General features: G+C 34.0%; 4 protein-coding genes across 6 annotated transcripts; all 4 read right to left on the reverse strand.

Moving 5' to 3' along the window:
- Window positions 1–1026: 1026 nt before the first annotated feature.
- LOC121781237 lies at window positions 1027–2482 on the reverse strand. The gene is made up of 6 exons (XM_042178964.1): window positions 2456–2482; window positions 2085–2265; window positions 1839–1881; window positions 1523–1588; window positions 1328–1405; window positions 1027–1198 (listed from the first exon to the last, which is right to left on the reverse strand). The coding sequence occupies exons 2-6, from the start codon at window positions 2216–2218 to the stop codon at window positions 1106–1108; spliced, it is 414 nt and encodes a 137-aa protein (XP_042034898.1). The 5' UTR covers window positions 2219–2265; window positions 2456–2482; the 3' UTR covers window positions 1027–1105.
- A 3149-nt stretch (window positions 2483–5631) lies between these two features.
- Window positions 5632–7121, reverse strand: LOC121782774 (protein NLP6-like). Its single transcript, XM_042180721.1, has 4 exons — window positions 6837–7121; window positions 6700–6765; window positions 5839–6628; window positions 5632–5771 (listed from the first exon to the last, which is right to left on the reverse strand). Exons 1-4 carry the CDS (start codon window positions 7119–7121, stop codon window positions 5632–5634), a joined length of 1281 nt encoding a protein of 426 aa, XP_042036655.1.
- Window positions 7122–9453: 2332 nt separating this feature from the next.
- Window positions 9454–9867, reverse strand: LOC121782775 (uncharacterized mitochondrial protein AtMg00300-like). The gene has a single exon (XM_042180722.1). It carries the CDS (start codon window positions 9865–9867, stop codon window positions 9454–9456), a length of 414 nt encoding a protein of 137 aa, XP_042036656.1.
- A 5209-nt stretch (window positions 9868–15076) lies between these two features.
- LOC121781225 (disease resistance protein SUMM2-like) lies at window positions 15077–17713 on the reverse strand. Of its 3 annotated transcripts, none has more exons than XM_042178948.1 (2): window positions 17581–17713; window positions 15077–17111 (listed from the first exon to the last, which is right to left on the reverse strand). In XM_042178948.1, the coding sequence occupies exon 2, from the start codon at window positions 17096–17098 to the stop codon at window positions 15557–15559; it is 1542 nt and encodes a 513-aa protein (XP_042034882.1). In that variant the 5' UTR covers window positions 17099–17111; window positions 17581–17713; the 3' UTR covers window positions 15077–15556. The 3 variants fall into 3 exon arrangements, with proteins under 3 accessions (XP_042034882.1, XP_042034883.1, XP_042034881.1); XM_042178949.1 differs by having other exon boundaries at window positions 15077–17106; window positions 17581–17686; XM_042178947.1 differs by lacking the exon at window positions 17581–17713 and having other exon boundaries at window positions 15077–17574.
- Between the last annotated feature and the right edge of the window lie 8908 nt (window positions 17714–26621).

Raw genomic sequence — 26621 nt, forward strand, 5'->3', positions numbered from 1 at the left:
TCCCTTCTCATCAATTTAAGTTGTCGTAAAAGCCACATGAAAAGCTGTTTGTTATTCAAAAAAACCAAAGCATATGCAATTGTTTGCTAGTATTATTTTTATGTATATGATACAATTTTTACGGTATTAATTTATCATCGTTAGAGTATAATTTATTTCCAAATAATTAAAAGAACTTATATAGATGTATTAAATGAGTCATTTCATCTGTTTACTTTATTTTATCATACGTAGGGCTGGGGAAAAATACCGAAATACCGAAATACCGGCCTTATCGTACCGAAAAAATACCGAAAATATCGAATTTTCGGTATACCGTGATTTTCGGTACGGTACGATACCTTACCGAAATATTTCGGTAAGGTAAAGGTATGAATTTTTATATACCGCGGTATACCGCGGCATACCGAAATTCGGTATATACTGTAATTTAAGGTATATACAGTAAAATATGAATATAATAATATATAAAGTATTTTATATTTTTTAAATTATAAAATTTATTGTGATATATAATATAATATGAATAAAATATACTAGTATTTAATACCCGTATATTATTTAAATTACTATAAAATATAAATAGTATTCTAAAAACTCAAATATTCAATTTTCATTGATATTGAAAGTAAGGTATACCGCAAAAGTATGGTATACCGAACTTTGGTACGGCATACCAAAAATGAGGTACGATATCGGTATAAAAATTCTCCATACCGAATATAAGGTATACCGAAGTTCGGTATACCGAAAATTTTGGTAAGATAAAGGTATGATTTTTTCGCATACCGAATTTACGGTAAGGTATACGGCATGGTGGTTTCGGTAAGGTATACCGTACCTACCCACCCCTAATCATACGTTTGGATTAACTTTCACATGACAACTATCGTTTTATGGGAAGCAGGAATCTTGATTCAGGAATTCAAATATTACTAACTAGACATTCAGAAATGCAAAAATGTCTTTAAATTCAGACATTTGGTAACTCATCCGAATCTTAAACTCACGACAAACTTCCCCCACTCTTCCATGGCTGACACTACTTTTAACTCAGTCGACGATACATGATTCGTGATTCAGGCTGATAATTTTCCAGCTGTGCTCAGACATGCATATCAACATTCTTCTCAGAGGCATCGGCAACAAATATGCTCCCCCAGTCGCACCATCCAGCCAAAATATCCCTATCGGAACACTGCACCGTGACAATGAAATATGTATTACAAATTTACAAGTAGTGCAAATAACCATATTTGCCATTGATATTACTCAACAAAATTGTATGCCTTGTATGATGAAGAATTTGATGAAGATAGAAATGAACCTTGCTAAATCCAAGCCAGTTTGAGTCCCCTCTAAATGAAAATGCCTTCTCACTTTCTCTCCATTGTCCACACATAATCTGCAAATATTAAGTTATTGAAAAATAATTGGAGTGGCAGGAAATTTTAATGTAGTTTAATAACTGAAAACAAACAAGAGCACACACACTGCTAAAAAAATTTGCAAAAGCATTTACCTCATAATCAACTCCTTGTACATATAAATAATTCGGATCAACAGAAGAAAAACAAAGTCCAGTTATCTGCAGACAACAAGCAATGTTAAAAGAAGAATCCAAGCTGAATATTTGAGCAAAGTAAGTGCTACACATTCAATCACATGATACAAATCTTTCTGCTCCACACCATGCCACCGAAGAAGCACATGATAATTGTTTTTACAAAAGATGGATTCGAGAGATTAAAAAATCCGGCAATTTTGGCCAGGTTACCGATATTCTGGGTACATAACTGTCTGCCGATTTGACTACGAATAATTGCAACACAACTTACCTCATATTTTGAACAGTTCAGCCATCTAGATGTTGCACACCATCTGCAATAATACAGAGTTCGGCAAAATTAGTTCTAACATAATCCATAATGTCTCTCAATAGCTTATGGTATTAAATTTCATTCCTAATCAGAAATGATGAGGAATAACTAATAAGTTTTCAATATTAGGGAAACTACATAAGCCTTCCAAATGCACTTTATTTTACAAGGTATGCATCAACATAGAAGCTTCAAAGTTCTAACCTGCGTGGATCATAGACAGTCACAGTGCGGTCTTCACCACCAACAGCAATATTACCAGATGAGGACATACTGACTGCATATAACATGTTACCAACAGATCCCATGATTCTAAGCGTAGGGCGCGGACGACGCATCGTCCGCGGAGCCACAGTGGCGGACAATAGCGCGCCTTACATGTTTTCTACCTTATTTTTAAAGTGGGGAAAACAAAAATAAGAGAGATACGATCAAATCACTTTTAAAGTGGGGAAAACAAAAATAAGAGAGATACGATCAAATCACACACCAGAGCTAAAGAATTCGATAGTTAAAATTGATCAAAACTAGGAAATAGTAAAAAAGGATGCTATTTTATTTGAACAAAAACTAACCTTGAAATAGTGTAATTTAGGTTAAAGAGAGAGAAAGTTAGGAAGAAGAATTGATGTTATGGTTGCAGGAAGAAAGATAAGAACGAGAGGAAGAAAATTCATAAAAGAAAGGGGATATCGATCCCTAAAATCATGAACTTTGGCAAAATTTGGTATTTCCATGAACTTTAAAATTGACATAGAATATCACAAACTTTGCACTTTGTTTGGTATTTCCCAAACTGAACCAAATAAGACATTTCCATCAAAATCTTAATTACATGGGCAACCGTGATATGTTTTACGATATTTTAAAGAGTAAAGGTCAAAATTGGTCCTGAACATATAGTCATTTTACGTTTTTGGTCATAAACATTATCTTTTGGATTTTTTGGTCCTGCACATATGGAAATTTGATCATTTTGGTCCTCCGTCAACATTTCCGTTAAAAACTAACGGTCAACGGATTTAATCACGATTTTGACCAAATTAAACTTTAATTCAGATTTTTTACTCCCTAATTAATTCCCTAATTATTTTTACATTTCAATTTCATCTTCTTTCCTTCCACTTATCATCATCCAAAAATCAAAAAATCAAAGATGGGTTTTTTAAAGGAAAGATCCAAATTTGGAACTAAAAAAAGTGAAATACGAGAAGGAAAACTTAGATCCAACAATTAAATGATATCACCCATCTAGAGAAGAAAGAGGGAATTTCCGCGACGTCCACGTCTCCACGGATCGGGCCTCCATCGGCCTCATCGTCAACGGTGTCCGGGTCGCCCACCCCGATCTCTTCGTCGGATCTAGAATGGCGGTTCATGAAATTGACGGAATTCATATAACTAGGGTTTGAGGGGAAGAGGAAGGAAGAAGATGAAAGATGAGAGGAAGGAAGAAGATGAAATTGAAGTGTAAAAATAATTAGGGAGTAAAAAATCAGAATTAAAAGTTTAATTTGGTCAAAATCGGCCGTTGACCGTTAGTTTTTAACGGAAATGTTGACGGAGGACTAAAATGATCAAATTTCCATATGTGCAGGACCAAAAAATTCAAAAGATAATGTTTAGGACCAAAAACGTAAAATGACTATATGTTCAGGATCAATTTTGGCATTTACTCTATTTTAAACCACTTTTTAAGTTCATACAAGTAGGATAAAAAGTCACATGGAAAACAATTTGATTTAATTGTGTCAAACATGATTAAAAAAAAGTCTCGTAAGTTAGTCAAATATGGTAATAGACATGTCGTAGGAAATACCAAACAAAGTACAAAGTTTGTGATATTTTACGCAAATATTAAAGTTTGTGGGAAATACCAAATTTTGGCCAAAATTTATGAGTTTAGGGACCAATCTCCCAAAAGAAAGATAAATAAGAAAAGGAATGATGTTGCTGACATGGAGATAAACAAAAGAGAATTGCATTTTTGTTAAATTTAGGAAACTAGACTACGTGGGATTAGTAGCTCACAATACGCTCATACTTAATTATGTAGGCGATCTTTAATGTAAGTGTGATTCACTGATCTAATAACTTTTACATTACAGTGAACAATTTTTCATGAAACTGTGCGGGAAAATGGATTCTTGAGGACTTGACTTTTATATATGCATATATATCTTTTTTTGAACTCCAAGCTACTATCTTTATTGGGTTCCAACAGTAAGGACTATATTCTCTATAGGAATAAACAATAAGCATGAAAAATAATTAGGAAAGACTAATCTAAACATAGTAAACAGTAGATACAAGTGGATGCCGGTTGCTATTTGACTCTTTGGACAAAGTTGCAAATCAGCATCATTGGGTATGATTATTCTATTGTCTTCATCTTTGTATTTCAATCTTGAGTTTAAGTTGTGTGGCAACTTCTTTTAAAAGCTTACTCACTCCCAACTTGAGACATGATTCAAATTTTATAAATTACTAGTAGTATTTTTCATATTTCACTTTTGTAATCAACTCCTTTGTCTCCATCTCATCGATGCGAGGATGTCTGCTTTCTATGTTTGGCCATCTTGGAATGCCAATTTTTCTGCATGCACGCTTTGTTGATCTCTTAGCTATATATAAGAACACAAGTAAATTACTTTCTATCAATCTTGCATTTACTATCATTATCAACAAAATTGAGAGAATAAATTAAATGAATATTTATACTCACAACCAAGCTCTTTTCCATCATCATCTGGAATCTTGCAAAAATATTGATTGAATACTTTAATGCTACTCATTTTCCTTTTTTGTAGGAGCAGTATTTCTTTTGTCTCGCACTAGGTCCTTCCAATTCTTCTACTTTTGTTGATGCTTCTTTTGACCATTTAAATTTGCAAATATAAATGCAATTAGTTAGTATTGTAGTAGTTCACATAAAATTGTTTTTTTCATTTTATTGTAATTTGTAGATAATATTACCACAGTAAAAATTTACCTCTCTCAATTTTGTTCTTTTCTTGGGTGCAACTTCCTTCTTCATTTTTCACATTTTTTACATCTTCAACCACCAATTCTTCACCTAGTTGTTTTCCACATGCCATTTTAAAAGTTTTTTGGGTTAACACCAACCCCCCTTACTTGTGGCCCTCCTTTATATATCATGTTCTCTAACAAGAAAAATATTATGAAATTAATACTCCATATTGATATCATAAATTTGAGTAAAAATAGGAGAAAATAAATGTTTTCCACGCGAGATCTGTTATTGTATCATTTGTTGTCAATTTGTATGATATTATAGCTGGAACAAGGCTGATGATGAAAGGAGAAAGGAAAAACAGTCTTTGTTATTTGCTTGTAGATTAGATTCAATTGTGGACTAAGCAAAACAAAGCAGGGCTAATGGAATTAATGCTGCTGAGTGCTGAGTGGACTTGAAGACATGTGAGGAATGTATCTTGGATACAAAAGCATATATATTTTCAACATTCTTCTTTCACAAATCACACCATATATATATATATATATTTTCAACTTATATATAAAGCCATAACAAAAGCCAAGAAGAAACTAGATAGGAGAGTCCTTGACATACCAAATAAAGTTGAATACTAGTTTTCAACACAAACAGAAACAAAGTTTTGATAGAGCAGAGTGACCAACACAACAAACATTAAATAGTGGAGTACTATATATATGGTTCTACTCGGGATAGAATTCGGGAAAGACCCGAAAATGAGAAAGCAGTAATAAGCTAAGGATTAGCACCACTTGTAGTGGTTCTTTCAAAGATTGTTCCTTGAGAGAGGAAAGGATTGTTGAGTAGATCCTCTGGGGTTGGCCATCTTTCAAGTCCAAGTTTTTTGTATGCACTCTGTAGTGCTGACTTGTAACCTATATAAGAAGAAATAGATTGTTAATCTAATATGAATGTAATATAGGGAGTAGTATTTATACTCACAGCCAAGCTCAATGGCAACATCCTTTAGGGGCTTGCCGAAATGTGGCTTGAGATCTTCAAGTCTAAGATTGAGACCCCGTTTCCTTTTGCTATTCTCCGTTATGTTGGAATCCCAAACTCTTCCCGAAATGTGGCTTGACATCGTCAAGGCTTGTAACTGCTCACCATACTGCACACTCTTAAATCTGACTGGGAACAACATAGCTGCTGCATCAGAATCAGAACCAATTAGTTTTCGTTCTTCAGAAGCAATAACTTCGACCACCAACTCTTCTCCAAGTTGTTTCCCACTTGCCATCTTAAACGACTTGAGTCCATGCTTCATTATTGGCAGTAGCAACGCCAAGAAGGACCGGACATAACTATATGTTGAAGGCCCCGGGTAGAGAAAGAACTCCATGACATAAACAAGTCCACCCGTGTGAGAACTCTGCAAACAGACTGCAAAACAAGCACTAGAACTCTTTCTCCTCTCAAACAATGGTTGGTCATCAATACCGAATTCATACAAACTCGGGAAAAAATAAGCTTTGTTTTCAGACGCCATTGCACTCCCAACAATCCCCTTCCTGCTCCTAACATGGATTGTATGCACATCATACGCAGGCACATATTTGTCGAAATATGCATAATACAGGGCAAGTTCCATACAACGCACATTAGTATCAGTAACACTAACACATTCTCCATTATGCACCCAAACATGTGTGGCTTCAAGTTGTGGAATATCCCGATCAATGATTTGAAGGACATTGTGAATTTCAGCCAAAGCATCTCTGCGTATAGAGGACTTCCAAATGCAAAAAATGTCGGAATCAAATATAAAAACAGATATTGATTCAATAAAATGAAGAGGCTTACATTATTCTCAGGCAGTCGTAGAATTGGTGGGCTGAAGTCAATGGCAGCCGAGTTCAGTTTTGCAGCCTGCGTGGAAGTGAAGTGAACAAATTTAGAATTCAGTTTGAATTAAGAAGAGACAGAGACAGTAAGATTACCTCGAGCATTCCTGCAATGCGTCTAAGTTGACAGCGAGGAAATCCGATGAACTCAAGCACGCCCTCGCACTTGTTGTTTGCAACATCAAATACTGGAAAAGCAAAATATCCGCTCTCAGTGAAGCCACACACTGCAAAACTTGTCATTGGAAACTCTTGTGCAGAGTAACTGAAAAGGTCACTAGTGATTTCCGACTTCCTATTTCTGAAGACTCGTCCGGGGGTACTGTTCACATGTATGATCGCCGAAATCTTACTTCTGGGGGAGTCGGAGCCCCTGTTCATATTTTTGTCCAGGTATTGGAGCTTGATTAGAAGCCACCGTTTGTGTTCTAGGTGCTTTGTGTCCAGGTATTGGAGCTTGATTAGAAGCCACCGTTTGTGTTCTAGTTATTATGTCTGTTTTTTTCTTCCTTTTCTATATATTCTTTTCCCAGGACACTTGTAGATCTATTTTAACCAGCAAAGATGACTGACATATAATTTTGTAGTGGTCTCCGGCTAAAGCATCTGTCTTCGGCAGTGCTGCAGAGGATGACATCTTAAATATATGGGATCATGCAAAGGTGAGAGATCTCTAGTTATTTCTATTGGTTTACTTTACTCTCCATGCGCCATGACTGTTCTCTCTGAACCAACTTAAATAACAGCCACAATTTTCAAAGTATGTCTCCTGTTCTCCTATCTTTGTCCATTTCTTCCTAAAACCAAAATCACAATTTTCCAACCTTTTTTTTTATTATCAGAAGTACTTAATAGTTGTATGCTTGAAATGATGAATCTTGGTTCCAGTGAACTGCTACACATTAAACATACTAAAAATGATTCAGTTAACTGCTACACACCAAACATACAAAATGATTATTTGTTTGTTGCACAACCTTGGTTGCCCAAATCTCAAATACTAATCCTTCAAAAGACTTGTCCAGACAAAGGAATGGAACTCTCTAGTAAGGGTATTTCATCAACTCGGGCCAAAAGATATTATGATCCTATTGTAAACCCTAATACTTTTGTTGTCCATAGTGGCCATTCATATATTTTCCCTTTATAAAATTCCATGAGTGTAATCATTGACAACTGTATGCATTATATATAGTAGAAGTACTCTCGGTCTTTTGCATTCTGAAAATTTGCGTACGATGCAGATAGGAAAGGCAGGAAATGATGTTGGATCTGGAGATTCAAGCTATCCATCCCCCTGGCTTATTTTTTAAACATGCTGGTCGCAGGTTCGTGTATTATCACCATTCCTTTGCATTGGTGTTGCTGAAAAATGTCATTGCTATCTTTGCCTTCAACTTCAAATAATATTTACTCCAACATATGACAGGGACAAGGTGGTTGATTTTCAGTGGAATGCAGCAGATCCGTGGACTATTGTTAGCGTGTCTGAGGATGGAGAAAAGACTGGTGGGGGAGGCACACTGCAGGTAATATGAAGTTTACTTGCTTTTGATGCCTGAATCCGATTTGCATTTTCATCATTAGTTCACATGAAAACTTCCCTTGGCCTACTTAGCTTCAGATGCTCCAACTGTTAACATTGATGACGCAATTCACCACACTGTAGTTTCTTGGCACTTTTTGTGTTATATCTATGATTGTCTTTTTGTTAGAGTAGTTTTACAAATCAGCGATATATGCGCACGCTTTGTACATTACAAGCGCAATTTGAATACCTGTCCGGCCATCTGATCTTCTGCTTGGTGGTGGTTTAGATTTGGCGGATGATCGACCTAATTTATCGACCAGAAGAGGAGGTGATAGCTGAGCTGGATAAGTTCAAATCTCATCTTTTGACGTGCTCCACTTCATCCAGTTCCTGATCTCGTGTGAGCCAGGCTTCGGTCTTTACCTTTTAATTATAACTAACCATAGACGCTTTAAACATGGTGTTATCTAGGTTTTGCTCTAAAATTTGTGGAGAAAATGGATGGTTCTTTGTCGATTTGGCTAATATTATATCCTGCTCGTGCGAGTGCAAAAACTAGATGCTTCATTATTACTTATTTTGCAGAATAGATTTTCAGCATGCTTTGGATGACTCCTTCCATGCTGATAGTTTACTTTATTTTGTATGCCATCTTTTATTATAAGATCATCGATATGCACTTTGGGTATGGATTAGTACAATTCAAGTAGATCACTTTCTACTTGTGTTATTGTTGAACTATTTCATTCTTATTTCATTGTTTAATATTTAAGAAAATTAGATTATGAGGAAACCCAGATCATAGATCTAATCTTATTGTTACATAACTTCAAAGCCCGAGCTGCACGGCCAAAAGTCCCGAATTTGGTATAATCTCCATGAACACCATACCATTTATAATCTGGAGTTTCTGACTTTAGGCCGGAACATGGGCACTTATTTATCAAGTAGGCTGCAGTACTAACAGCCTCTCCCCAGAATCTACTACTAAGCCCAGAAGAAAACAACAAACACCTTACTCTTTCTGCAACCCCATTTTGTTGGGGGTTGCTTGGAGCAGTCCTATGCCGCTTGATTCCGTTCTCTTTACAAAACTCATCAAACTCATTTGACCAATATTCTAATCAATGTTCTCAGACACTTCACACCCCTTCCCTTATCCAACTCTACAACTTTACACCACTATTTGAACTTTTGGAAGGTTTCTGACTTCTCTTTCAGGATAAAAACCCATAGTTTCCTAGAGTAGTCATCTATAATTGACAAATAGTATTTTCCACCACCAATAGTAGCAACTGGAGCTGGACCCCATAGATCACTATGAATATAACCAAGAGGTGCAGTAGATGTGTGTATACCTGCTGGATATGTGAGTTTCTTTGACTTGCTCAGAATGCACTGCTCACAAGGATCCAATTTGCTTGATGCATCAGCAGAGATAAGCCATTTCCTGACTAACTCCTTTACACTCCCTTCTGCTGGATGACCCAAACGCATATGCCATAGTTTCAAACTTTCAGTGGCAATTGAGTTCATTTCTCCAGTCATAACTTCTCCCAACAGATAGTAGAGACTATTCTTCCTTTCTGCAGTCATAACAACTTTATCTCCTTCCTCACCTCCATCTTTCCATTTTTAGAGATAAAGTAGAAACCCTTAGTCTCAAGCAACCTAAGAGAAACAAGATTCCTCTTTATTTCAGGGATGTATCTCACATCACTAAGCAACTTCACTGATCCATCAGCCATTCTGAACTTAACTGACCCAATCCCTTTAACATTGCAGATTTAGTTGTTTCCCCACAGCACTGTTCCATTTGATGGAGCTAAGTCTTGAAACCAGTGCTTGTAGGGGCACATATGGAAGCTACACCTGAATCCATAATCCAAGATTCACTTACTCCACCATCCATGATATTCATAATCTCTGCAACCTCTAAGCCCTCAACACAGTCAGCTGAGTTCTGATTCTTTCCCTCTGAAGCTTGTTTTCTTTTCCACTCAAAACAATCTTTCTTAAAATGCCCCGGCTTCTTGCACCAGTGGCATGAGCGGGTCTCCTTCTGATCAGAGCTAGAAGCCTTTGATTCTTCAGATTTCTTCTTAAACTTCTTGACGTGTAGACTTTCAGCTGCCACTTCTGAAGTTCGAGTAGAACCCTTTTGAAGCCCTTTGGATCTAAGAGCAGCCTTGACTTCAGAGAGTGTAATTGTTTTCTCTCTACCATACACCATAGCATCTCGAAGGTTATCAAAGCTTTTAGGCAAAGCATTCAGAAGAAGTATAGCTTGATCTTCATCATCAATTGTAACATCCACATTCTCAAGATCATCAATCATTTTAGAAAATTCTTCCATTTGCTCACAAACTCCCTTATCTTCTTGGAATCGATAGCAATATAACCTCTGCTTCATGCACAATCTATTAGCAAGAGAGCGGGTCAAATAAAGACCCTCCAATTTTGCCAATATACCTGCTGCAGTAGTCTCCTTAGCCACTTCTCAAAGCACCTTGTCTCCTAAACACAAGATCACAACGCTGTGAGCTTTATATTGAATCTCTGCCAATTTCGCAGCTGCTTTCTCATCCCTTCAATCTCCTTCGATTTATCACTGCCCTTGTCGAGCGCAGCAGCCAGCCCTTGCTGGATTAACATGGCCCGGATCTTCATCCGCCATAGCCCGAAGTCATTGGCTCCTGTGAACTTTTCAGCCTCCAATCTAGAAGCCATCGATCTCGCTCGATCTCCCTCCTACGCTGATCTTGACAGAAATACCCAATCAAAGAACTAGGGTTTCCCACATACGGCGCCAATTGTTACAAATTGAGGTAAAGGCGAGCAAGAAAACAAGAAGGAACAATCAAGAAGGAAATCACAGTAGGCAATTGAATGAGAAAACCGAAGAAAAAACTCTTTTGATTTGCTGTAGTATGATGATTCTGTCAACTACAAGATACAACATTGAGACTTATATCTAGAGGGCTAAGACTAAAAGATAAACAAACTGAGCTGAAAACAACAGACGAGCCAACGGCTCTATTCTCAACTCCTTTCTACCTAACCTTCTTCAACGGCTCTTTTCTTCTCACAGCTGAATTGATCTCGGCTTGATGACTCACGAGCTATTATGCTCTTTTAGTATTCACATCCACATAGAAAATGCTCTGACTCTCACACTTATTAATTGTTAGCTCCACAATTCCCTCTGCTAATACTCTCTCATCTTCAAGGTTGCATTCTGACAGGAACAACTCATTTAGAATTAATAAATCATAAATCAAATATAAATGTGTTGCATGTTATATTGAATTGAGCTAAGAACATGCCATTATTTTTTTGATCGAGATATGATTGTAACATTCCGAAAAGTAAAAAATTTAAAGAAACAACTCTTTATTATAACATGCTTCTCTTCTTGTATAAAGACCTCCATCATACGATCCCACTCGTATTGTGACAGCAAGTGTCATGCACACAACTTTCCAACAGGCACACATTCACTAATTTATCCAATATGGAATGTCCTTGCTCAACTTGCGCTCTCCTTGTCTTTCTTTCATCTACCAAAATGAACTCTCTAACCAAACACTCTCTACTTATTTCTTCATCTTCAGGAAATAACGCGCAATACAGGAAACAATGTTGCAATGCAATGAACTCATTACTCTGACTATGACGATTCCCATTCGACAGAAATGGGACATCCAACCCTTAGGCCATGTTTGGTTGCCAGGATTCTGTCTGGGAAAGTAATCTGATTCCTTAAATTTTAAATTCCTGTGTTTGTTTCCGTTTTTAATCAAACTGGGAAAGTAATCAAAATCCTGAAACAAGGAAAGTTAGTACAACTTTCCAGGATTCTGAATCCTAACTTTTCTTAGGTATTCTTTTTCTCAGTTTTAGGATTCTTACATATTTAATGCAATATAGTACAATTTATTATTATTATTATTATTATTATTATTATTATTATTATTATTATTATTATTATTATTATTATTATTATTATTATTATTATTATTATTATTATTATTATTATTATTATTATTATTATTATTATTATTATTATTATCATCATCATCATCATTATTATTATTTATTACAATGTTTTAAAAATAATTTAAAAGTATAAACCATACTTAATTTCAGGATAATAAATAACTATAATTCAAATTATCATAATTATAACTATATTATTAATATTTATTTTTATTTTTATTTTTATTATCATAATAATAATAATAATTTATTAAATAATTAAATATAATTATAATAATATAATAATATAATAATTATTAATTTATAAATTAGTAATTAACAATAAAATTGTAGTGAAATTTTAAATTATAAAATTTATTCAATTAAAAATTAAGTAAATAATAATAATAATAATAATAATCTTATTTATTATTATATTATTATATATTATGATGTATAATCCATATTTAAACTATCCATCGTAATAATAAATAAAATAATATAATTATTATCATTTGTAATTAATAATTTATTAAATAATATGTATTATTATTTTTATAAATAAAAAATGATAAGTATATTTTTAGTTTAGTGTTTAAATCAAATATATACTTTCAAATCTTGATATTTTCCAAACACTGGAAAGTAAAGTTATTAGAAATCATATTCCCGGGATTCATTTTCCCAGAAATCATTTTCCTTGCCAACTTTACTTTCCCGCCAACCAAACATGGCCTTATGGCATTTTGAAATAAGTATAATTTATATCTTGACTAATATACCCTTTATAAAGTAATTATGGATATTTCTAATTTAGGGAATTTTAATGTGATAAAAATTTCAATTAATATGATTAAAGTCATATCTAATTAATGTAACTATAAACCTTTTCATTTTCTCTTTATATTTTTATTCGTATTTTTTTAGTGTGTATTCTACAATTTTGTACAATATTTCTCCTTATTTAAAATTTTAAGAATTAAAAATTTTAAATATTAAAATAAATTTTTTAAATTAAAATCATAATTCTGAAATTCTTATAATTAAAAATGTGAACTCAATTATTACTAATATACTAAGTACCATATATGAAATTATAATTCATTGCATGGTGAATTAGGCTAAGACACTAGTACTATATTTTACAAAAAAAGGGGTAAATATTAACTATGAAGCTCTAAACTTTTAATAAATTAGTTAAAATAAATGTGATAATTTTTTTGATAGAGGTTCGTCGTAACATTCCAAAATCAAGAATTTATAGAAGTTAATATTTTGGAAAGTAAATAATTAAATATGAATTTATGAAATTCATAAACTTGAACTCCGTAAATAAATAAATATAAATCATATATAATTTTTTTTATTTATTGCATATTGTAGCAAATTGAGCCAATAAATCTATTTTATAAATAAAAGAAAATATTAACTAATATTTTTAAGATATTCAATAGATGAGTTAAGATCATGGGACTATTTTTCGATCGATGTCCAATCGTAACGTTCCAAAAAATTAGACATTTAAAGATATTAAAATTTTGGAACGTAAATAATACAAAATCAAAATTATGAATTGTTAAAATCAAAATTGTAAACTCATATAGAATTAATAAATCATATATCAAATATAAATGTGTTACATGTTATATTGAATTGAGCTAAGAACATGCCATTATTTTTTTGATCGAGATATGATTGTAACATTCCGAAAAGTTAAAAATTTAAAGAAACTATAGTTTTGGAAAGTAAAGAATTCAAATCAAAACTGTAAACTCAGTTAGTATTAACATATCGTATATCAAGTTTTAATTTGTTTCATAATTTTATGAATTAAGCTTAAAGCTCTATTATTTAAAGAGAAGCAAATATATTAACTATATAACTTAAAATATTTTAAAAATTATATGATGGGTTAAGGTTAAGAACGTGCAACTATTTTTTTATTGAGTTTCATTTATAAAATTCAAAAAATTAAGAATCATGAAACTAAAAATTGTGAAAAAAAAGATTTTTTTGAAATTTGTTGTAGAAGCTACAGAGGGAAATGAATAAATCAAAATAGGATTTTAATTTACATAAAGACTTTTAATTTAGGAAGAGAGAAAGCAAAGGGAATTAATCAAATGACTATTGTAATCTGTATGTATTAAAATGATGTAAATATTATAGAAAATCATAATTGAGCCAATTGGGAAAGAGATAATTTGTTGATGGATAATTATAACCGGAGAAGAAGAAAATGAAAATTTATTAATGAAAGAATTATAATTAAAGAAGAAGAAAGTGATATGATTAGTCATTAGAGAATAGGTGAGAGAACTTGACAAATAATGAAATAAAAATCTTTGAAATGTAATTAAATGCAAGGCATTTAGTTTAACAAATCTCATTAAGACACTAACATTCCTTAATTAAAAAGAAACACACGTTTTATAACTATAAGGATAAAATAGTACATATGTAAAATATAGATTTAATACTAAATATAATATAATATCAAATTACTAATTAAATCCTATTATGACAATGTCATTATGTCAAAAAATCATTTCTCTTTATTTTTATACAAAAAATTCCATTATTATTTTATATTATAGGGACTGTCTTTTTTAGTTCCTAAACAATGAAAATGTATAAAGTTTGATTCGTAACATTTAAAAATATGCTTACCTAACAGAATGTATTAGAATGAAATGAAAGTAAAATTTCTTATATTTTTATGCAAACTTCAAATTTTGTACTAATAATAACGTAACGTTTTGTATGAAAGTTGTAATTATTGGCTATCATCAATTTGTGAATTTGTGGAAATATGGATATGCGTGTGTTGACGCATAAGCAAAGGATATGTGTCGTGTTATTATAAAACATGAATCCAGAAACATTCAATGCATCAATAATTAAAGATAAAATATTTACCACCACCTTTCGAAAATAGAGAGGTTGGGATTGTCCGACATCAATGATTCCCACAGTTCTGTGTTCACCTTTATCTGACATCGTCGAGGCACAGCCGAATCCACAACCACAGGAAGTTTGTTCATCAATCTTGGGCACTCTTTTATACAGATATCTTCAATGGAGTTGCAAATGATGGTTGTTCCCTTGCATAGGCTCTTCAGTGTTGGAAGTTCTTCCAACCTCAACTCTATTAATTTGGGGAGGGTGAGGGAACCTGTTCCTTCATCATCGAACACATCTTCTAATCCTCTACACTTAGTCACAGAAATAGCTTCAAGGTTGGGAACTCGTGATAGTGATATCCCCACCTTCCTCAGTCTTGGAAGATCATGTAACCGTACTCGTTCTAATTTTGGGAGGGCGAGGCAATGTCTTTCTTCATCTTCGAAGACTTATCATCTGCTCTTACCATATATTTCCCCTCACATATCTTCAATGCCATACTTCGTAACAGATCATGCATCTTCACCAGTTCAGTATGACAACTTTCCAACAAGCACACATTCACTAATTTATCCAATATGGAATGTCCTTGCTCAATCTGCGCTCTCCTTGTCTTTCTTTCATCCACCAACCCTCCTGAAATGAACTCTCTAACCAAACACTCTCTACTTATTTCTTCATCTTCATGATATAACGCGCAATACAGAAAACAATGTTGCAATGCATTGAACTCATTACTCTGACTATGACGATTCCTATTCAACCGATCAAAACTATATTTCAATACTTTATAAACATCGCCGTCTCCCATGCCATCATTCCCTGAGACACGGTCTTTTATTTCTACATAAGCATTTCTCCATGTATGAATGGCTCTCTCGCCCCTCATGCTTCCAGCCACCGTAACAATTGCTAGGGGCAGACCACCACACAATTTTGCCACAGATCTAGCAATTTCTTCTGCCGAAGAATCAAGTTCAATATCATTTCTTAGCGTTTCATTGAACAGTTCCCATGCCTCAAGACAATGTAGATTTTTCACTTGAATCACTTTTTGGCAACAAATTCGACGACACACTTCTAAGGAGCGAGTAGTTATAATTAGCCTACAACACTCAACAGAAATGGGACATCCAGCCTTTGAAAGATCAATATTTTCCCACACATCATCTAATATCAGCACTGAATTCTTCATCTGAGACAAAGTTGTATGGAGTCTCGCTGCCCTTATGTCTTCATTATCCTCACCCCCAAAGTCCAAACCTATATAACGAGCAATTTTATCTTGTAAAGTCGTAACACTAAATTCTTGAGAGACTGTAAACCAAATCACACGTCCCTGAGAGTCTTGGAGGAGTCGATTGTTGATGTGCTTTGCCAGTGTCGTTTTGCCCACACCACCCATACCATAAACACCAATGCTCGACACTTGCCTACTCTCCAAATGTTTCAAAATCGTTTCCAAATTTTCATGAAAAGCTTCACCAACCATCCCATTTGTCAACAACTTATCTCCCCTACTTCCACAAACATCAAGGACAAGTTCACCAAAATTCTGACTTTGCACGACAAGCGAGTCAACCTCATCATTTAGTTTAGCTAAAAACCCTCCATCCATCAATCTCACAATAAATCCTTCGGATTCCACCTGAGTCCCCAACTCAACAACTTGATTTTCAATGGACCTCACTTCTTCCAACCACTCCTCAACTTCGCGCTTCCTTTTCTTTCGACCAGAAAGCTCTGAGTTCTTGATTTGCTCCTCAACATCAGATGCCTTAGCACTCAATGACTTCAACTTTTTCTGCAGAGCTTTTAGATTGAGCTCAAAGTCCTTTATACTTTTGAGATTGTTGTGTGCATTATCCGCCGTTTGTTCAACCAACTTTGACAAAATTGACTCCCATACCTTTGTCAAAATTGGCTCCAAAATCCGGCTTAACATTTTCACCACTTTGCTTTTCCCAGAGTAAACATAAACCATAAACAAGAATTATTAGATGAGAAAAATAGCTACAATCTCATTTTTCTAGCAAGCATGTATCCAGTCCGAAAATGAATTTGCAAGTAATGAACAAAGCAAGATTTCAGAGTTTACGATAATTATTCAAAATGATGCTAAGCACTATTAATCTACAAGCACGATGTTAAGCACTAGCAATCTACAAGCAAGATTGTTAGAGTTTACGATAATTATTCAAAATGATGCTAAGCACTATTAATCTACAAGCACGATGTTAAGCATGATGGTAAGCACTAGCAATCTACAAGCAAGATTGTTAGAGTTTATGATAATTATTCAAAATTTCCTTTATTTTACATGTACAAGAAATTAAAACTTTCATTTCCGGAAATATTAGCAAGATCTTGTTAAATTCTAAACGAACAAATAAAAGAGAGATGTAAATGAAGTATGAGAATTGTTACCTGAGAGATGTGAACGTCTGAGCTGAGATTAAAATTGAATAGATTTGTAGATCTAGAAAGAGAAAATCACAAGATGTTTGAATGTGTGGTGCAAAAAGGAAGAAATGAAAGAGATATTAATCATGCAAGAAAGAGAGATTCACAGTAGTATACGAAGTTGACTTGGACTTACTTAGTCTTGCATTCCAACTAGTATTGCTATGCACTTGCCATGTTATTTCATGTAACTCTTGAGATAAATGAATTAAAAAAATTTAGATAATAAAGATTGTATAATTAATTCAGATAATAAAGATTGTATAATTATATTTGTATTTCAGAAAAAAAAATGTTTAATAAAAGATATAAAACATTATAATCCCTCCCTCCCAGATTAAGAGTCACACTTTGACCGGGCACAGGTTTTAAGAAAGGTAAAGAAAAGTTGGTTGAAAAAGTTAGTGGAATGTGTGATCCACTTTTTTATATTTGTTTTATAATAAAATGTGAGCGAAGTGAGTTAGTGGAATGTGAAACCTACTTACCATTTATGGTAAAAATGAAGTGTGACTCTTAATTGGGGACGGACCGAAATGGAAAAGTATGACTCTTAATCGGGGACGGAGGGAGTATCTTTTATGCGGTTTTCATATTACTCTAAATGAAGCATTTTACCATCGACAAAAAATTTCATACAGTTCTAAATTCGGTTATGAGTGGAAAAAATAAATTGTATGCTTACATGTACGTATACATTACAATAAGAAATACTCCCCCTTCCCACTATAGTAGATGCGTTTCATTTTGAACACTCGTTTTAGAAAATAATAATAAATATTCCTTCTGTCTCAGTTAAGATGACACATTTTTTTTAGTTTGTCCTAAATAAGATAACATATTTCTATTTTTGGTGACTTTTTCTCAGAGTAGTTAAAATATTAACTTTCTTTCTCTCTTCATTTAATACTTACACCCACCTTTTATATCTTCAATTAAATACATTAACCAACAACTCCTAAAATCTTGTGTCGACTAAGAAACGTATCATCTTAGCATGGACAGAGGGAGTAGTTAAAGTGAAGAGAAAATAAAGTAAGATAGATATTGATATAGATAAGAGTCTTATCTACTTTATTATCTCTCTTAGTTTACTTTATCTTCACTTTAATTATTTATTATTATTTTTGCAAAACGAGTGTTCAAAATGAAACGTTTCTACCACAGTGACAGATGAAGTACAAATAAAGAAAAATATGCAACAAAGGATAAAGAGAAAAATAATTACTAATCAATATATATTTCACATATATAAAATTTAGTTACAGTTAAAATGATTTCAATAAACAGTTAATAAATATTGCAAAACTATGATTCTTAAAAAATAACGTTATAAATGCATTTATAAAATGAAAGATGTTCAAAACAAAAAGTGATAAAAAAAAATATCTCCATTCACGTTCAAAGTCGATGCCACGGAGTTACTCTGATGCACAATAAATGAAGTACCTTCACCATCCACCCACATTAGCAACAATTTTTTTAAATGAATCCAAATTTTGGTTATTCAAAAATTTTTCATTCACTCCGACGGAATAGCTACTAAGACGATGGATTTTTTTTAATCAATTTTTGTTCCGATATGTGGGTAGATTCAAAACTCAAGTAAATGATTGAGCAACAAAAGTTTGAAGTCAACCCACTTTTGATTAACTTTTACTACTCCTATACAACTTGGAAATGTAATTCACTTTCAATAAAAAAACAGCTAAAAATGTGTATTTGTTTGAATTTACATACCCGCAACACCACTGCACCATTCAAAATGAAAATGTTTTGCAATTTAGTAGAGAAGTCATTCAAATAAAAATTGTTGGATCATTGTATGCATAAATTGTTATTCTCTCTGTCCGTCCGCGAATAAAATTCTCATTTCATTTCGGCACAGATTTTAAAAAATGTTTAAAAAATAAATGGAAGAAAGTTAATGAAATATGTGTCTCATTTGCACACCCTCCATCCCAAGATAGTTGAGTCGTATTTCTTTTCTGTTTGTCCCAAGATAATTGAGTCATTTCTAATTTTCTTAGTAAAAGTTTTATTCTCTCTCTTACTTTACTCTCTCTTATTTTATTTTCTCTCTTACTTTTCTCTCTTTAATTTAACATTTAACAAAAATCAATCTCTTAAATTTTGTGCCCAAAAGAATTACCTCAATTACCTTGGTACAGAGGGAGTATATAGCATTAGTTTTAAATGATGTATGAATAGAATGAGTTAGTGGAATATCAGACTTTTTTACCATTTATAGTTATTATGAATCGAAACTATTATTCACATACAGACTAAAATGAAAAAACATGATTCCTATTGCATACGGAGGGAGTACATAGTAAGGATACCAAAAATTCGGTAATTGAGTACTCTACCAAATAAAAGAGAGAAATTTTTTTATGTAATAAAAGCTTAAGCCCATCGTTGCATCTATGCAAAATTTAAAGTTGTGAATGAATCCAAAAGGAAACACAATGGTATTTTCTCTCATCCAAAATCAATAGGTCTTAAAAGTTAAAAGAAAATGTTAAGAATATCTAGTATCATATGCTTCCGGGATTAGATTGTGTGATGTGTAAGAGTGTCCACAATAGGTGGAACAGCCACGCCACGGCCACAAAAGAACTTGTCCGCCTAATCATCACAACCATAAAAAACTTGTCCGCCTAGTTATCACAGCCAAAAACACTTGCCCAGCCACGCAACAGCCACAAATCACATTATTTTATCAATTATTAGTATATTTTAATTGGACTAGAATAAAATTAAATGGACAAAAATAAGTATAAAAAAACATAATTTATTCGTAAATTATGTGTCAACGAGAATTACAAACAAAGGTAATCACGATGTGCTCGCTCCCCTACGTGCCCATATTTCTTCAATCATATCGGTCTGGAACTGAAGATGTTCTGTTTCCTTGTGTATATCAAGGTAAGCTCGGAGCAAGTATTCGTCAGTACGCGGTACACCCATTTGCAAGGGGGCGGTGGCAACACCGTGACTTGGTTCAGCACCATCGTCCGTTGTCCAACGTTCCACAGATGGACATTCATCATCTACTATCATGTTATGCAATATGATAATGCATACATGATATCAACAACATCGTCTTCATGCCAAACTCGTGTCGGGCCTCGTATAATGCCCCATCACGCTTTGATTACACCAAATGCTCGCTCAACATCCTTCCTCGCACCCTCTTGCCTTGTGCGAACCAAGATTCTTACAACCAACTGGATGTCTGATCGTCTTCAAAAATACGGGTCACCGAGGGTATATACCATCAGCTAAATAGTAGCTCATATTTGTACTGTCTGTCGTTGGCTACGAAGCTGATTTGCGAACGCTCACCCGGGCACTGCTCATTGAAGAGAGGCGACGACTGTAGACGTTGATGTCCTTGTTAGACCCTTCAACACCGAAATACGCATGTCAGATCCACAGCCGGTAGTTAACAACGGCTTCCAGGATCATCATCGGGTGTTTGCATTTTAACCCGGTGGTGAACTGCCATTTCCAAGCCACCGGGTAGTACCTCCATTCCCAGTACATGCAATCTACGCTACACATCATCCCTGGAAAACCGTGCTCCCTCTCGTGCATAGATAGCAGTACATGGAAGTCGGCGGTGGTTGGCTTTCGGATATACGCTTCAACGAAGATGCCCCTACGCCCCCACAAAACTGCCTCAAAACCTATAAGCTAGGCGTCTCACCCATATGTAGGTATTCGTCGAGCATGTCAGCCGATCAGTCATAAGCCAGTTGACTAATTGCAGCGGTGCACTTCTGTAACGTCGACAGTCCGATCCTGCCGCTAGCATCAGATCGGAGGATGAAGCACATGTACCGTGAAGCCAATGGCGACGCTATATGTAGGAAGAGCCATTGAGACATTCTGAAACGCCAACAGAAATGCTCTGGCGTAAAACGCGGGTTTTCGGCAAAATAGTCATCCATCATCAGCCGCTGGTTAGCCCCGACATGGTCGCGAGTGATTTTCCGCCGATGCTGGATCGGATGAGGGACCGCCGGAGCCGCCTCCCGCTCCTCCTCCTCCTCCTGTACTCCGGGCGCCACCTCTTCAACCAACGCGACTTAGGTCGCATCCCATACGCATTGATACTTATCGTCGGAATTCATTTTAGGAGAGGTTGTATTTATAGAAATAAATTAAGAAAAAAATCAGATATCACCGCCGCGGCGATCTCGTGGCGCGCAATAGGCAGCCGCGGCGCCGCCTCCTCGACCCCACCGGGTACCCGGCGCTTCCTCCACCGCCGCGGCGCATCGGGGGCGCGCAATATAGGGGGCCGCGGTGCCTTATCGTGGACACTCTAACAAAAATATAAAAGTTAGGAGTAATAATTTTGGTATTAAATGCAGGATTCGGCTAATTTTTCACTTCGCTTATAATATTTCAAAATAGTGTTATATAATTTTAATATTATAACTTTCTTGTTATATAGTAGGAGTATTGACCTTAGTATATTCTAGGGTGGCAATATGGGTAGCATATAATAGGTTATTCCCATTTTGATCCGATATCCACTATTCGACGATATTGGAAACTGGGGCGGGATCGGATAGAGTGTTTTAGAGTTTTGCGAGTACGGGTGTACCCACTACCTACACGGATATACCCATTAGTCCCGATAATATATGATATTATTAGTATTAGCTATATACAATCTTTTAATGCATTATATAATCTAAAAGTTATAAGTTTTTTTAAAAATATTGTTATATTCCAACGAACATACATTTAAAAACTCACCATAACTAGCTATAAAGCGTCCCTCACTTTTATGCTCAATCTATTCTAAGCTAACAATCAAAATTATTACAATAAAATTTGATTTGCATTGTAATTTTGAATTTGGAATTTGGAAATGTGCAAATTATATATAGATGTACATACATACTCTGACCATATTTTGATTATTTTCAGTAAGTGAGACGATATCACCATATTTGTAAATAGTTGATAGTTGGAATTTTTGTATGAAGATTGAAGAGCAAATTAGAAAACAAAAATTTGAAATCATAGTGAGGCAGCAATTTCAAAATTCATTCTGGCAGTATAGGCTTGAAATCATAGTGAGGCCACGTCACAGATGACTTGAATCCGAGACATTTGGCCTCAAGCGTTAATATCTCTATCGCTTGGACAACTCACACAAACATTCAACAATCTATTCTTCTTATGTCGATTTATTAATACAAAGTTTAAAGTAGAAATTCAATCATTATTTTAAATCAATAATGAAAAAAATCAACGTAAAATTGTTGATTATAAACGAAATATAAATAGCTGGCATCATTAACACCTACCCACCTTTATAATAACTGGTATCACCAACAGTTACCCACCTTTACCTAGCAAAGTATAGAAAAATAGAAAATAAACTTAGGCAACAATTTTTGTAAATCGTTTCCCAAATAAAAATGATCGTTTGACATAATGCAATACCGAAGTAGATATATGTATTGAGCTTTGTAGTAGAAGAAAATATTGAAAGGGCATATATGACAATTTGCCTTGTCAGAGAGAGTAGCCAACACCGCGCCTCTTTTTCCTTATATTAATGTATATATGCAATCATGTTTCATTTTCCATGTTACACAATTACTCCTTTTTTAGTTTTTTACCAAAGACATGTTCTTCAAACATCCAAATCCTAGGTTTCCTCTTCCTTCGTCAACGATTAATTGACACCAATTTTTTTAGTATATAGAGTTAGTGGAAAGTAAGTTTTATTTATTAAAAATAGGAAAAAAGTAAAAATTGATAATAGTTCGTTGATGGACTGAATAATAAAAACAGACAATGTTTTACGGACGGAGGGGAGTATATTATTGCATGATGTAACTATATGTCTATGTCGCTAGATACGAGATTTTCTTGATTTGATAATTTCTTGATCCATTGATTGTAAAATAAAATACGTCTCTTGAGTTAAAATTACCAAAAATCTATTTACCATTTCAAGAGTTGTATACTATAAATCTTGAGAAATTTGGACGGTTAAATTAATTTCGTCTTCTTTTCGAGAGAGATCAATATCTCTAAGATTCTAAGACGCGATATTTGTGGTCCATGTAGGGATGTCAATTTAGCCCGCAACCCGTGGGCTGACCCGAATAGCCCGCCAAATTTATAGGGTTATGGCTGAAAATTTTCAGCCCGATAAAATTACAGTCCGATTAGCCCGCACCCGATTAACCCGCAACCCGTTAGGGCCAGACCCGAAAACCCGATGGGCTGGCCCGAAAACCCGATAAAATTTATATTGTTCTATTTGTTTGACTCTAATTCGACACTTCATTGATTATTTTATAATACAGATTACTGAAAAAATAACTTTCCATTTTATATATTAAATATATAAATTATATATTAAGTTTTTATTAATATAATAATAGATAAATGAATTAGAAACTTCAAATTCACTAAAAAAAATATATTTAAATTTCTAAACATGCTTTAAAATTTCTTGATGTTTATGTTTTATGTTGCATAAATCTCAAATATTAGTATTTGATCATGTTAATATTTGAGTTTACGCATATATCTCAAATTTATCATAATTAAATATTTTACATTTTATAAATATAACTAATTTTCACCATTATTTATTGGATTGATCGCATGTTGATTTTATCGGTAGCAGCCCGATTAACCCGATGGGCTAGCCCGAAACCCGAGCTTTTAGGGTTAGGGCTGAACTTTTATAACCCGAAAAAATAACAACCCGATTAGCCTGCACCCGATTGACCCGCAACCCGAATAGGGTTGGCCCGAAACCCGGTGGGCTGGCCCGATTGACATCCCTAGGTCCATGTATATTAATCCCATTACCATTAATTGACAAAATTAATATTTTGGGGAGTGTTTAATTAATGTTAAATAGCTACGTTTAGATCAAATAATGGACCTCTTCGACGCTATTATTGAGACTCAGAAATTAAAGTCGATGGACTCAATAACATTTAAATTCTAAATAAGCTGGTTTAGCTAAACAATATAAACTCAATAAATACACACATAATTTTCTTGTCGGATATTTGTTCTACTACGTTGGAATAATTCATTACTCTCGAAAGAAGCTAAATTAAACTAGTATACTTTTTTTTCTCAGAAGACGAAACACTAAGATACAGTTTTTGTACTCGAAGTTTGATTATTACTTTAATTTTTTATCTGTAAATATTTTATTATTATTTAATAATCTATATTTTTTTGGAGGGTAAAAACGCGTCTGGAAGATTAACACATTGCATTCCATAATCAATTATTGTTCTAAACTATGTAAGACTTTTAGAATTGTGTGAGAATTTAAATAGGGGAATGAATATTTAACTAAATAATAGTATTTGTAAGGAATGTGTAACCAACTTTTGTTTTTTTTTTGGAAATGTTGGAAAGAATTGACAAAAGTAGAGATGTACTAGCATTTTAAAGCAACTGAGAAAATGTATCCACAACTGTGGAGCACTACTAAAGTTGTTTGTGGTTTTGAAATACAAGAGTAGCAATTACTACTATTTCTCTTATTCAGTCATTCAATTTTTACACTCCTTATTTGCTACCACAACTTAAAAAGCTATTCACTCCAAGTTAGGACTTGTTGATATTTTTTAATTGTTTCAACTTAATTAGCTAGTAATGCCATATTCGTATTTCAATTCCATATTAATTAATTGACGTCCTATATATGAATTTCTATTTCCTTACCGTTCAAATTTTCCCATCCACTTTGATCTACAAATACTATCTCTAATTAATCTTCATTTTCAAATCACACTTGTTCATATGTACTCGAAGTTTGATTATTACTTTAATTTTTTTTATCTGTAAATATTTTATTATTGTTCAATAATCTTTTTTTATTTTTTATTTTTTTGTAAATGAACTTAAATTTAATTAAAGTAGAAATGAAATCATTGATTTTAAATCGACAATGGAGAAAATCGGTGATCGTAAAGCGAAATCTAAATAGGTGGCATCACTAACACTAACACTTGACCTTTATAATAGCTGGCATCACTAACACCTACCCACCTGTACCTAGAGTGGAGAGACAAAGGAAAGAAAAATTTAACTTTGCACTATATATATATGTAAATTGTTTCCGAAATAAAAAAGATGGTTGGACATAATGCAATACCAAAGTAGATATATGTGTATTGAGTGAGCTAGTAGTTGAAGAAAAATATTAAAAGGGCATGGTCATATCCTCTTTATCCTTATGTGTGTGTGTACGTAATGTATGTGTGCAATCTTGTATCCCTAGTCCCAGTATGGCTCCACCACCACTATTCTATAAATATGACACTATACACACAGCCTGGGATATCTCAAACTCAAAGCAAATCATCTCTCAAACCAAATCGATCTCTAAAACCAGTCAAGTATGGCCACCAGAGCGAGAGCTGGCTCTTCTTCTTCCAAGCGGCGACAGCGCAGTGGTGATGATGTGGATTTCCAGATCCACTACAAAAAATATCTAAGCATGGTGTTTGACTACAAGTTGAAATGGGGCGTCTTTGCAAGATGGTCGCTGCGAAGATGGGTGTAGACGATGTAGTCACCTTCGTGATCTATGCGGGTGATTCTGAAAGAGGCTATATCGTCTACACCCATCTCCGCAGCGACCATCTTGCAAAGACGCCCCATTTCAACTTGTAGTCAAACACCATGCTTAGATATTTTTTGTAGTGGATCCTCCTCCTCCTCCTAATGTTGCTTGCTAGTACTTTAATCCAAACTCCATAAGCAGAATCTCTAATTTCCCAATTTATCATTGATATTGTATACAAGCATATAACAATAAGAACTGAAATATCAATTCCTAAACCAAATAGACGTGAATTATGCATACATCAGCATAATCAAGAATCTGAACATGTAATTCCTAATTCTTAAACAAGAATACACAATTTGCAAATTCTCATCATAAACTGAATTAATCAAAGACGTGTTAACATAATTCCCAATTTATAAAA

Source organism: Salvia splendens, chromosome 20 (genome assembly GCF_004379255.2).
Source record: "Salvia splendens isolate huo1 chromosome 20, SspV2, whole genome shotgun sequence".
NCBI classification, from domain to species: Eukaryota; Viridiplantae; Streptophyta; class Magnoliopsida; order Lamiales; family Lamiaceae; genus Salvia; species Salvia splendens.

Coding starts and splice junctions, on each gene's coding strand:
- LOC121782775 (XM_042180722.1), bottom strand. CDS start 9,867: ATGACTGCAGAAAGGAAGAATAGTCTCTACTATCTGTTGGGAGAAGTT.
- LOC121781225 (XM_042178947.1), bottom strand. CDS start 17,137: ATGGTTTATGTTTACTCTGGGAAAAGCAAAGTGGTGAAAATGTTAAGC.
- LOC121781237 (XM_042178964.1), bottom strand. CDS start 2,218: ATGCGTCGTCCGCGCCCTACGCTTAGAATCATGGGATCTGTTGGTAAC. Junction 1,589..1,838: donor TGAACTGTTCAAAATATGAG/GTAAGTTGTGTT, acceptor TGTTGTCTGCAG/ATAACTGGACTTTGTTTTTC. Junction 1,199..1,327: donor ACTGGCTTGGATTTAGCAAG/GTTCATTTCTAT, acceptor GTCACGGTGCAG/TGTTCCGATAGGGATATTTT.
- LOC121782774 (XM_042180721.1), bottom strand. CDS start 7,121: ATGAACAGGGGCTCCGACTCCCCCAGAAGTAAGATTTCGGCGATCATA. Junction 6,629..6,699: donor TACGACTGCCTGAGAATAAT/GTAAGCCTCTTC, acceptor TGCATTTGGAAG/TCCTCTATACGCAGAGATGC. Junction 5,772..5,838: donor TGTTGCCATTGAGCTTGGCT/GTGAGTATAAAT, acceptor CTTCTTATATAG/GTTACAAGTCAGCACTACAG.